The sequence below is a fragment of the Rhopalosiphum maidis genome, chromosome 1, assembly GCF_003676215.2.
Source record: "Rhopalosiphum maidis isolate BTI-1 chromosome 1, ASM367621v3, whole genome shotgun sequence".
NCBI classification, from domain to species: Eukaryota; Metazoa; Arthropoda; class Insecta; order Hemiptera; family Aphididae; genus Rhopalosiphum; species Rhopalosiphum maidis.
Window position 1 is genome coordinate 6,914,170 of NC_040877.1, and position 13,743 is coordinate 6,927,912.

Sequence of the window (13,743 nt, forward strand, 5' to 3'; positions counted from 1 at the left end):
TTAGCTCTTCATAGGTCGCAGGTTAAAGTGGTTAAAGGTTAAAGTTAGAGACTTAACCCCCCCCCCCACACACACACACACACAAAACTCCGGGGCCCAAAATTAATACAATAAAAAAAATGAAAAATATTAAATAGGTGCCTAATAGCTTTAACAATTATACTGGCATGATGTATAATTCCGAACGAGTAGCGAATAAATCATTAGGTGGTCAATAATTATGCATTCATGTATGTATTTTGTATAGATAGATACAGCAACCGTATACGGTCATAAATGTCGGTCTGACTACGACAGTATAATATCATATATTTTGGAAAATCGGTTAGCGTCACGCGGACTCACGGGTACTTAAACGTATGGTGAAACGAATAAGACTATACGTATAATACGCATACCTATACCGTTAAATACCATTGCAATAAGTAAACATAAACGATGTGCATATTATACGACCGTCGTCGACCCAGAAAGCATAATATTATGTATTATTACACGTTGCATACCTAATTATATATACAGAATCGCGCGTGGGCGTATATCTGTATTAGTTTTGTCGATCCGCCAAAACGAAAAACGATTAATCGCAATGGCAATTATTGAAGTCCAATTAATTGCAATCAATAGCATGATGGACACTATATTATTATTGATGTGTATACACTATACACCACTGACGTGCAGCGAAACAAAACTACAACACACGAAGCACGTTCGGTCCGACGACTACAACTCTGAACTCAGTGATGATAATAATTATTACTGATATTGAATGCAATGATGATGGAGCGGGTGATGTTATTAGGAGACCGCCGCAGGTATTTAACATAGGTCAAATTCTATACTATTACACAAAAATATATTATATCCAAAATAACAGTGTTTATTTTTACAATTCACTTTGCACAATACATAAAAATGGATATTGTACATTAATCGGCGTTTAAAAATCGATTAGCGTATCGATTGATTGATATATCTTATTATATAATAATTAAACTAAAATAAAATAAATATTTAATAACAATAATAATAATAATAATAATAATATAGAGATAATCTTACAATGATGATGATTATACTTTATATACAAATCACAATAGTTAAAAATTAATGGTTGTGATTTTTTTTACAATAATATACAACATTATACCATTATAATGTTAGTTATTTATTACTATCTGATATTACAATAATATGCTATTTACACAGTTCTCGAGCGACTACTTATGGAAACATCCAACTAATGAGTTCAACTATACATCACTAAACAATAAATAATATTATACTATATGGATATGATTATGATATATTTAACAATGGTTATTAATATAATATACTATACATAATATTTTAACTAAACAATATTGATGTAAAATTAAATTCAATAAAGACTAAACCAATATGATTTTTCACAAATTATATATTGTTTTATATATAAAAAAAAAAAGTACGTATTTGCAATTACATAAACAATATTTCGGTCTAAAACGGTAACATAAAGCAGCAATGCGTTTTACAGAATGTCTTAGTTCGCATATATACGGGGGAACGCGTTTTTAATCGAGCATTATAAGCTAATGACTAGATTTAGTTTCTAATTATATTTTCGTTTTTTTATTTCAACTTCGATGAGGCGATATTTACAAGCGATCGAAACGACTAAACATCATGATCTTGTTTTAAGGGAATAGTAATAGGTAATGATTATGCGGTTCGTATGAGTAATAACAATAAACAAGACTTACGCGTATAAAAGCTATGATAATATATACTATGCACTGCTGCGTTATGAACCGTTATTATTAGGTATAGGTTACCTACATTGATACAATGCGCTGTATCTGTACAACAAATGTTAGTTTAAACATAAATATTGTAAAAAAAAAATAATAATAATAATAATAATAATAGTAAAAACTAAACGCTATAAATATATAAGTGTGTGTGGACAAATATATAACGAGTTGTATATTTATTACGTGAGTTGTAGAAGGAGCTGGGGCAGAATAGTGGTAAGGGTGAGATTTAAACAATTTTTTATGAAATAAAAATAAACGCGAGTTTTTTTTTTGTAGCAATTCAATTATTTAAATTAAAATATTGGTTTTGGCCATCTCAAAAAAAATATTACAGTGTACTTGAAGAAGGGTAGTTCCGCGAAAACGGACAACACTAGGATTATTATAAACTTAAAATGGGGGTTGGTAAATGATTGGAGAGAACACAATAATAGTGGGTAATAATAAATAAAAGTAAAAATAGTAGTAATAAAAATAAATAACAAATAATTGTACAAAATGAAAATAATAAACAGAAGTTTTCGGGTCTTCCGCGACAACAAGAAAAGTAAAATACGAATATTATAATATATATGTACAGATCAGTCTTATGAGATGGCCATTTAGTCTTTAATTTACACAATATCACTTTCTATTAAAAACAAAAAAATACAATGATATTCAACACAAGTAAAATTCATAAAACGTAAAAAATGTTTATATAATAAGTGTATAATAATAATAATAATAAGAATAAGAATAAATTAGTTTTAAGATTAACATTTTTTCTTTTTATACTTCGATACATTAAAACAGGAAATAAGTTAAAACATCAAATCAACGATTTCACTAGATTACAGTATTTGATTTATAACTATAACTGTTTATTTATTTTTTTTTTATTAAATAAAAAAAAAATTGTCAGTTCGTTGATATAATATTCTATTTAAATAAAATGTGATGATGAATAAAATTTTTTCAAATATGCTTAATCTAAAACAATAAATAGAGGTACCTATATAAAAATTCAAAAATTGTATAAAAACAAACGTATACATTTCGTTTTACTTAACATTAATCTGTTATTTACACGCGGTCATGCACGTCGACTAATAATGATATTTTGGATGAGCAACGTACAGTTCTCACTGCTTAACTTTGTCAAAGTTGCAGCTTTTTTTTCGAAATTAAAAAAAAAATCCCATAATCTGCAAACAGAAATACAAAAACATATAATTCATGCACTGTGTTATATTTAAAAAAATGTCACACGGGTCGGTGGGCGCTAATGAAATGGTTCGCTTAGCTTGACCTACACGCAGACGAGTGGACGGGACGGGACAAAAATAGACAGCCAAGGTTAGTTCGAACTTCGAGAATCGTGCTACCGGAAAGTGCATTGGCTATGGTGCATTGATAAGAACACGAAAGCTAAAAAATGAATATCCCAACAAAATGTATTCATCTATACGCTAACCTTGATAAATGGTATACGTGAAAATATATATATATATTATTTATATGTTATTATATTTAATATAATAATCATAATAATATGTACCTTGAACTTTGAGACCCGATTAGCAGCTTACACGAGTGCGATTGATATTACTAATTTACCAACGTTTCGCTACATAATTTTTTCTCGCAAATATTTTTAAATCGGTTACTAATACCTATTTATGTACGTTTATTCATCCCAATGGTTCGCAAAGTTAATTAAAAAATTGTTGTTATTACAGTAAAATGGACTCAATATGTTGATGTCTTATGAACCAATTATAACACACATGTGATATTTAAATGAACGCTATTAACTTTATTATATGAATATGATCACTTCACACGGTATAATGATAAAATTGCCATACAATAATTGTAGCTATAATTATTTATTTTGAGATGACACAAACAGTTTATTCCGATAATTCAATCAAATGTTTAAGTTACAATAATGTATGTGCATCCGATAATATAATAATATATTAGAAATCGAATAGGTTTTAACTTTTTTTCATAAAATAAGCTATTACCTAGTAAATTAATCGATTGAAACAAAATATAATTAACTCTTTTTGGCTCGTTTAATGATGATTAATATAATTATTTTTATTCTGAATATTACCAAAATTATAATCGCAATTTATTAAAACCTTCAGAAAAAAAATGAACTAAATTCGTCGAAACGTTGAGAAATACCTACGCGTTTTATTATTGGTAAATATAATACCTAAGTCAAATACTATCAAATGGCTCATAACCATGAACTTTGTTACTTTATAACTTTGTTATACATAGTCACATATAATATGAACATGTAAAATGTATGTTAAACAGTTTATTTTTAATCGACTTTTAATTTTTCTTTCGTCATTACATGTATACACGCATGTGAATTATGACGCCAAAAACAAAAAAAACAAAAACGAGTGAAATAGTTATTAAAAATATGGTTCCTTCCAAGTTGGCCCAGATTTGAAATACCAAAGCAGTGCAGATGTCAAAACACTTATACTAGCGAGTAATTACAGCGTCGTAAACACTAAATATACGTACACTAAATTGCACGCACAATCGGAATATAAATCATCCACACACACACACACTCTCGTTTCCGATATCGCTGTTATTGCCTATATATATTTCCTTTCGTATTATAATAATATTACACATTAGTTCGTTATAGGTATAATCAAGCGCCATTTTTATGATTATTTATTTTACCACGGGACTATAAATAAAAATTAATGTTCGGTATTAAGACTGTTATACTACGTGTTGTTATATTATTATGTGTTTTTCGAACGAATAGGTAAGTGTGCTGAAAACTCATGTCCGTAGTTGGGTGCGTATATAAACTACGCTATCGAGAACCCAAAATGATAATAATATCACATCTATGCATAAATATTATACAGAGCGATTTTTTAACACTACAATAGTATTATAAAAATCTCGTAAGACAAAAACTTAACGAAAAAACGAAATATTATATAGGTATTAACCTGTTCGTAACCCGTCGTGTGCGACAGAGGTCTTCAACTTGGTGGGTAGCGTAAGCTTTAAAATTGGGTCCGAAAAGTCTTCTTTTTAAAATAAAAATTAAATTCATAAAATTGTATAAGATAAAAAAATATATTTTTAATTATTAAACTTAGAAAATGAATAAATGAAAAGACAGTTTAAAATTGTTTTAATTGTACTGCTGCAAAACATTAATCAATTTTTGCTTTTTTACAAAGCTTATACGAGTCGCGAGTCCAAAAAGGTTGAAGACCACTGGTGTACGAAATACTGCTGGGTGGGGGTGTGGGGGGGATATGCGAGCGGGTTTAAGTTGACAGACAAAATCGGACCGCGTAACTATAAGCTAATCGGCGCGGGATGATAAGGTGATATCTACTACGGATATATTGTCGATGACGACGATAATAATAATAATAATAATAACGTGAACTCACATTTTAGACTGGCGGACTTTGGCTGACGGGCGGCGGATGGAACGTTCACCAGTACGCGGAAGCGTCGGTTTTCTGGTCGCGCCACGCGGACCACGAGTTCTGCCTGGACTGGGCGCCGAAATAGTGGACGGGCTGCTTCGGGTGGAGGTCGAAGTCGGAGACCAGGACGGGCGACAGCGCGGACTGGAGCAGCTGCTGTTGTGGCGGCAGCGGGCCGCCGTTGGACTGGCCGCCCACGGACACGCAATAGTTGAGGCCGTCGTTGTTGTCCCAACACTCGAACTCGGGACTCTTGTAGCACACGGCGAACTCCATGGACGCGGCGTGCACGGGCAGCGGCAACTGGAACGAGAACGTGTCGTAGATGGCCGCGACGCTCGGCGCGGGACCGCTGGTGGCCGCGCCCAGCATGGCGTTGTTCTGCACGTACGTGCACGGCGTGTCCAAGTGCTCGGCCCACCGGTCCTGCGTGGACCGGATGAACACTTTCTTGTCGTAGGACAGGTTGCGCACCTTGACCGTGCCCACTATCCGCCGGTCCGGCGACCGCACGATCACGTTCTCCAGTGACACGTTGTCCGTGTCCAACCGCTTCCGGAAGTCCACATAGCTAGAAGCCGGCTGCGAGAACCTCAGGTTCCACTGCGGCGGCAAATTGTCCGCAGCCGCTCCCGTCAGTTTGGTCGCGGCGTCCGCTTGAAGGAACGACGAGGACGATGCGGCCGACTGCGTTAAGCTCTGAAAATACGGTTTGGCGGTCATCAGTTTCGGCGGCTGGTTCGATGGTTCGTTCATCAATCGCACCTGATCAAATAACATCATAGGCATGCGTTAGTCTTCAGTGATTTTTAATGTCTATCGTTTTTTTATTATTATTATTAAGCTAAGTTAAGGTCGTGTATGGGTGAGTGTTTGCGGTATTTTCGTGTAAACATTATGATTTTAACAGATAACGTTTGTTGAAAATTTTGAGCAACACACACTAAATTTGCTAAAATTACCGAAAAATAAGAACTTGTTTGTAAACTTAATAAATATTGAACTAGGGAATTCTCAAATCAATATAATGAATATTTTTCCAGTTTCACGTTGTGTTATTAAAATATTGAAAAAAACGTTGTTTCGTGGAATTACTATCCCATATATTACATATAGAGGAACAACGTTAACTTAACGAGTAACTTCCGCTGAGTCACACGTTATAAGTTACAAACCTATCAAGCAATTGAGATAAAATTACATAACAGTCGTAGTACGGTAGGTACCTGTTCAGCTTACCGAGGTAATAATTTATGTCTATTAAACATTATTCAATACCCTAATCACCTCGAACTGTTAAAATAATGAGAATATTATACATTATTAGCTGATAACCGTCGACTGTTTTGTAGAGTATAAATTATTATGTTTGATGAAACGACAAGACGATTACGCTATTTAAAGAAAATCACGTCTCGTACATGATTATATATATCGTACTGATTACTCTACCACACGAGTTTCGGGTCATCGTATTCGACGACACGCAACATCCGAAATATATCGATAGGTGATAACCTACAAGTTACAACTTAATAATTTATTACAATATACAAAGCAATCGTAATGTTGTATTATTAAGTTTATAATAATGATGAAATTATATATAACTATTGGCTCGTCGAGTAATACAAGAAAAGTCACTTTCAAAATGTATCCAGTTTATATACTTAAGTTTATTTATTTGGGGAAAAATTGTAAAAGTACTATATTATATACGTTTCACGTGTCACGACTCAACTATAATGTTATAAAACTACGGATGAATGTCACTTACTTGAGTCAAAGACAGACCTCGGTCGTCGGCGAATACGACTTTCTTCTTTCTCCGGATCGGACTGGACGGTTCGTTCTCGTCAGATGACGAACTCGACGACGACGATCCTATGCTGCTCTCCGAATCGGCCCTGATGACAAGACACGGTCTGTGAGGTTTGCTGGAGCTCGGCAAGTTGATGACCAGCGACTGTCTGTCGTCCGACCGAGTTGGTGAAAAAGACGATCGGCGAACCGCCAACGGTGACTGTTGCTTCTGGTTCACGACCAACCGGAAGTTCTGGTAGAGCACAGATAGTTGATCCTGTGGCGGCCCGCTGTAGATCGGCGGGCTGTGCGCCACTATGACGTCACAACACTCGGTTAACATGTTGGTGGCTGTTGTGTTGATGGCTGAGGGCGATCTACGTGGACTTTGGTACCTATAAGCGAACAAAAACAACAGCGGCGAACACATTTTATTGACGATCTTATAATACACAGAAAACACGGGTAAATAATGTAAACTATAATATGTCATCATAATATCGTAAACAATAATATATTTTAATTTATTACGACAGGCGTAATACAATTATTTTTACATGTATTAAGATACACAGTGACATATCAGTCGAAGGTACCACATATCGAACATGTGAGCACAAGTGACACACGACCAAACACCCTCTATACTCATATATAGTAATATATGTTCTATATCGTGTGCGGAGACCTTAAAGTACATAGAGGCCACGCATCGGTGGCGGGCAGGCGCTGCTGCAATTTACGACCGCTAAAATGTTAATTTGTTACACCTATAGAGTCCTGGCAATTCTAGCAAACAGAAAATTAAAAAAAAAAATAAATAATCAATAATATTTTCACAAATACAGTAATGTTAGCAACACCAATAATTAGCGATAACAACAATATTGATTACATCGACACAATGACGTTCAACAATACTGTAAGCCCGAAAAAAAGTTACCCTAATTGGAGCATGCGAAAGCCGCACGTTCAAACATCTCGTGCAACTTTTCAACCCGACGACGGATACAAAAGCTCAAAAATAATCGACTATGATAGAGACACCACAAGTTTGAATAGCATCTTAAAGCATTTCTAATAGCAAACAAAAATCTTATTTTTCAGTGAAATATTTCAAAAAATAAAAATATATGAAAGGAAGTAGCTCATTAAACTACCACTCATTGCCATACCAAACATCCACATGAAATGTTTTGCCTTTAATTTATCGTAAATACATGACTAATAAGCAAAATAAATTATGTATAAAATACAAAAATGTTATTCACTTCTGTTCCATCAATCCAACATAGGCCATGCACTATTTACATTTATACTTAATTTTAATTAGCACCAATAAAAAATAATTATTGCGCAAAAAGTTATCAGTATTGTGTTTAATTTGTTGAGTTAATCTAAAAATAATACTAATGTTATTTATATACATATTGCCTTTTTCTAGCAGGTAATAACTTAATGATAACACATAATATATCTTGTGCATACATCCGAGTGAATGTTCTTCGAACGACTCAAAGGTCAAAAATAAGAAACTATTATCAATACGAAGCAAGTTCATTTGTGTGGCTGATATAATAAAACACGCTGATAACCACTTAAATTATAGATAACTTTATATGGATATATATTTAACTTACTTATATTCAATTGGTTTAATTTTTTCAGGAAAACGTATCAAATTTTGAAGATTTTTACCAAATAAGTACCTATCTATCTGCTAAGTACAATATGTAATATATAATAATAATTAATAATTATACTCTCCTGTCACGATATTTATAAAAAGTTAACTAGAATAGATACAATAAAAATATTATTTAAATATTTTACAACTATAATAACACAATTATATTATTGTTACTAAAAAAAAAAAAAACAATTTCCTACATAGAACAAGACATTTTAAGTCGCTAAAAAATATGATTTTAAAATATGGTTTTTTTTAAGTACCTTTTGAATGTATTATGTATAAAATATTTTTATCTAATAGTATAAGAAACTTGTGTTCATACATTGTGAACACATTTAATTATTATTTATCATTATTATTATAACATTTTAATCTATGTATAGAATATTCATTATTTTGGGTTAAAGGGTGTCCAGATAAAGGCACATAAACCTCCGTCTTGAAAATGCACGACCTACGCTAGCTTTGTAAAGCTGATGGCTTATTGATGCAACATATTATAAATAATAAGTCATATGCATGATTACAATAGATACACGTTTTTTTTTCGTGCCAACATATGTAGGTAATCAACTTGATTATACACATTTAAAACATATTTTAAACATGTTATTTTTATTTTGTTAAAAAAATATTAAATAAAAGATGCTTTAAATTATGACGCATTTATTATATTTCAATAAGGGCCTGCAGCTAAGAATCTATATATTTATATCGTAAGTGAAAAGATATTTGCTCAAATAATATTATGTATCTATTTAAATTTGTTTATTTTTAATGTGTTTTCGTAAGTTATAAAAAATCATTTATAAAAATCAAAAACCAAAAGATTTATATTCGGGAATAAAATATTATTTGCATCAATATAGGTATGAGCCATCACAAGTGACACAAGTTGAAATATCACAAGATGTTTGTGTCAAAAAGCAAACGATATATCCGTTAAAATGGGCATGCAATGGACATGACATAGGTATAATAATATTATATTATATAGTAGGTACTTGCAATATTTTAAGTAAAACAATCAATAGTGATATGATTACCAGGTGAAGATGATGCTTTCTAGATAAAACTAGATAACTGGAAAATGTGTGGTATTATAATTTTTTTTTAATTGCAATGATATATAGCTGTCTAATGCTTAAGAGTGGAGTCTGCTTCCTTTTGTGGAGAACCGTCACGTCCGGAACCGACACCCGGTACCTGACACGTATCATGGATCTCCGATGGTGCGCGTTCATTCTACTCTATCACTATAACCGATACCAGATGACCACTAACCAGATGACCTGTTGAAAACCGACCACGAACATTTAAAACAACGAAAATACATATCTGCACAATTATGCGTCCCTATATGTACATCAGGGCAGAGGCGGTTTTTTACTTCGACGGCACGAGGCCCGTTATCTCTCGTTGTTTCCGAGACTCGAAACGCAAAGATAAAAAAAAAAAAAAAAAAACGCTCGAATTATTAATATTGGCCAGTCACGAAATCACGTACACACAAGTTTAATGTGCCAAAAGCATCAAAAACGAGATTCTCTCATATTATAGCTCCCACTCACACTACAAAAATTATATCGTCTGCAAGTCGGGGGGGAAAACAGAGTAAAAAGTCCCCCTATAATTTTGCCCTTCGCCAAAAGATCACGGCCGAAAATAAACTCGGACCAGTGCCAGACAGTATGTATATATTATAAGGTCGAAAGATGACGCGCGTTTATCGAACAGTCGCCTACGTGAGGTATTTCGGCGGTCTCGGCGAGAAGGGCACACACACACACTACGAGATATGACAATAACTATAATAATTACGATAAAAATATACATATAATTTAATTACATTAAATTGATGTCATTATTACAATATTACGATTCGTCGCCCGCGCGAACCGAACGATGCGATAAAACTACGCATTCGGGTGGGTATGATAATCGTCGGGTACCTCTATACACACGGCCGAATGACCTAATCTACAGACGCGCTGAAGATTAAAATCGATATTATGCATGAATCCGTGGAATCGATTTCTAAAATTAAATCATTTTTCCCTTACTGAAATAATCTCGTGCCAACGAAACGGTGGGATTACCTGCTCGCTGCCGTTTGCGACGAGTCCTCCCGAAAACGAAACGCGCGCAATAACGAGTAACATATCATAACATTGCGTTTTAATGAACGACTTCGATAAAAAAAAAAAAATATATATTTAAAAAAAATACTTACTGCGGTATGGTCTCCGTTTCTTCGGTCGGCGTGTGGTGCTTCTGATTGCAATACAGTTTGAATGATTTTTGGACGCGCAAGTTCAAACGACAGCAGTAATAATAATATACCTAATATAGCGTAGTATATTATATTATATCCGTGGGTTACAGTAGCGTTTCTGTTTTCATCAGAATGCTCGATAATAATTAAAATAACAACGTTGATTTGGATAACTCTCTCGTGATGCGCTTGTGAGTTTTGGATTCGAAATCGAAAAAAAACAAACAAGTGAATCTAGTTTATTTTGTTTGACGGAAAAGTGTTGCGTTTTACAGAATTGTATAATATTATTTAAACGAGATCAATGAACAAAAAAATAAATCAATCACAGATGTGCAACTATTATGCATCGAACACTGATTAACCGAACCATGGCGGACGGTCGTCAGATTTTTTTTTTTTTTTTGGCGAGTCTCAACAGTCGTTGTGAACTTGCAGGCGTTGCGTTGTGCTACGAAGCGTCGACTGAACGTGTCGTTGTAGATATAGTCGTCGTCATCGGTCAGAACCACAGATAACGACGATACCACCACCATAGCTTCCGCCGCCGCCGCCGCCACCACCACCGCTGTTACGGACCGCGACGGACTCTTATCTCCAATCCACCCCGCCAAAAAACGGCACCGATTTCCGATCGGACCTTTCAACAACAACCGTTTGTGCTGTGTATGATTATTTAGGTGCGATAATATAATGTAATGTTGTATTGCAGCCTTTACCGTTCAGATGTTAATAACAAACACCGTCCTATTGACGGTTTGGCAGTGTAACCTGTAGCTGTATTGTTATGGCTCACTGTTGTACACGTCATAATATTATTATATAATTATTTATGTTACCTATTTGAATGTACACCGTTATTATTACAGATGTTTCTCAATAACTCGAAATCGTTATCTTATGTAATGATTACAATTTTTCGACCAAAAGCCGTCAACGACGTCTAATACGCTTTCTCAGAGTCGCCGACCCATCAGGTGACAATGCGTCCGCTGAGGTTTGAAAAATAACGTATTATTGTATTATATGTATTAACCGTAATACTCAATAATATTTAATAATTTAAACACTAAGTAAAAAACCTTATTCTCTACTTTTCTCTGGAATTTATTATTGTAAAAAATAAAAATAAAAATTGGCCGTAAAATGGTCCAGTAAAAAAAAACCTTCGTGTCTATACAGGTTAACTATTCGGAATATTAATTGTCAACTATTATCGTCGTGAACGCAGTTATAAGTACTATACTTAATACACTCAGTACACTAATTTTCAAAATGTATAAAACCTATATTGCTAAATCACTTTTTCTTAAAAAGACTGCAAAGACAATTTAATTTATTCTTGCAGGATATAAAGAGTTTCTACAGTACACGATCTTGGGATGAAATTTGACTCCAAATTATCTTTCAATCACCATCTACTTATTATTATAAATAAAGCGTCTGAAAAGGTTTTTTTTTTAATACATATGTCGACATTGTAGAAATGAATCTGTATTAAAAATATTATATTATATATATCTCGTTAATCTGTTTACATTTTGATTATGTCCTCTTAATGTCTGGAATCTAGCGCGATTCATTTATCATAAAACACTCATTATTTCAAAAAACTATTTATGTTTTTGAAAACATTTTTTTACATAGTTTCAAGTTGTTAAAAAGATTACGTTTTTATTAAAAAATTATATTTTTACATACTTTTTAGCCATATATATTTTTAAGGTTTTTACTTTTTTGAATAACAACACAGTTTTAATTTCATATACCAAAGTAGAATAATTTTCTGAGTATTTTGATACATAAAAATCGAATTTAGGGTGTGTAGATTATGAGTTATACGTATTTAAAGTTTAGACAAGCGGAGTGGAGTGGTACGGGGTTACCCCGTGAAATGTTAGTACTTAACCTAACCTACTTTGGAATATGAAATTAAACTATGTTGTCATTCAAAAAAGTAAAAACCTTAAAAATATATAAGGATAAAAATTATTTAAAAATATAATTTTTTAATAAAAACGTAACCTTTTTAGCAACTTGAAACTATATAAAAAATGTTCTCAAAAACATGAATGCTTTTTGAAATATTGAGTGTTTTATGATAAATGAATCACCCTGTATATTAACACAAATTCAAGATTTAAAAAAAATTCAAAATAATGGTAATATATTTTTATAGATAATATTAATGTTTTGTTTGTAGAGCACATTATTAAATGTGTTAAATTATTAAATTTATTAATGTTATAATTATATATATAGTCATTAAAACAGCAATTCACGCAAATCAAATTGTAATTTTTATATTAATTACTATTTTACTAAATAATATAATTGATTGTCCTGAATTACTGAAAATATACATTTTAAAATAAATCCAATAAACTGCTGTTAATCTTTTGATTTATTTTACTCAACACATTCAACTACAAATTATGTACAAATTTCTTCAACCAATATTTTAATGTCTGTGTGTAAATCTGTAATTTTTTTAGTGAATATTATTTACTGCAACTTGTAATAAACTATTTTTCATTATGAGCGATAATTTTTGATTTAAAATAAAACCAATAACACTAACGGATGTTATAGAAATAAGGAAATTAATATCGTTTGATATGCAAAATATGTTTTTAACAAATCTCAAACGTGTATATATTATAATATATATATATATTATAATATATATAT

The 13,743-nt window shown here is 32.5% G+C and overlaps 1 protein-coding gene across 3 annotated transcripts; it reads right to left on the reverse strand.

Moving 5' to 3' along the window:
* Positions 1 to 2,964: 2,964 nt before the first annotated feature.
* On the reverse strand, positions 2,965 to 11,510 carry LOC113550724 (protein phosphatase 1 regulatory subunit 3B-like). 3 transcript variants are annotated; one of them, XM_026952768.1, is made up of 5 exons: positions 11,011 to 11,510; positions 9,824 to 10,069; positions 7,059 to 7,479; positions 5,243 to 6,046; positions 2,965 to 2,989 (listed from the first exon to the last, which is right to left on the reverse strand). In XM_026952768.1, the coding sequence occupies exons 3-4, from the start codon at positions 7,425 to 7,427 to the stop codon at positions 5,288 to 5,290; spliced, it is 1,128 nt and encodes a 375-aa protein (XP_026808569.1). In that variant the 5' UTR covers positions 7,428 to 7,479; positions 9,824 to 10,069; positions 11,011 to 11,510; the 3' UTR covers positions 2,965 to 2,989; positions 5,243 to 5,287. The 3 variants fall into 3 exon arrangements, with proteins under 3 accessions (XP_026808569.1, XP_026808568.1, XP_026808570.1); XM_026952767.1 differs by having other exon boundaries at positions 7,059 to 7,873; XM_026952769.1 differs by lacking the exon at positions 9,824 to 10,069.
* Positions 11,511 to 13,743: the final 2,233 nt, after the last annotated feature.

What these genes read in the sequence shown, in the direction of transcription:
- LOC113550724 (XM_026952767.1), bottom strand. Translation starts at nt 7,580, where the DNA reads ATGATGACATATTATAGTTTACATTATTTACCCGTGTTTTCTGTGTAT. An exon ending in GAGGTCTGTCTTTGACTCAA is followed by an intron (nt 6,047 to 7,058) that starts GTAAGTGACATT and finishes TTATTTGATCAG; the next exon opens with GTGCGATTGATGAACGAACC.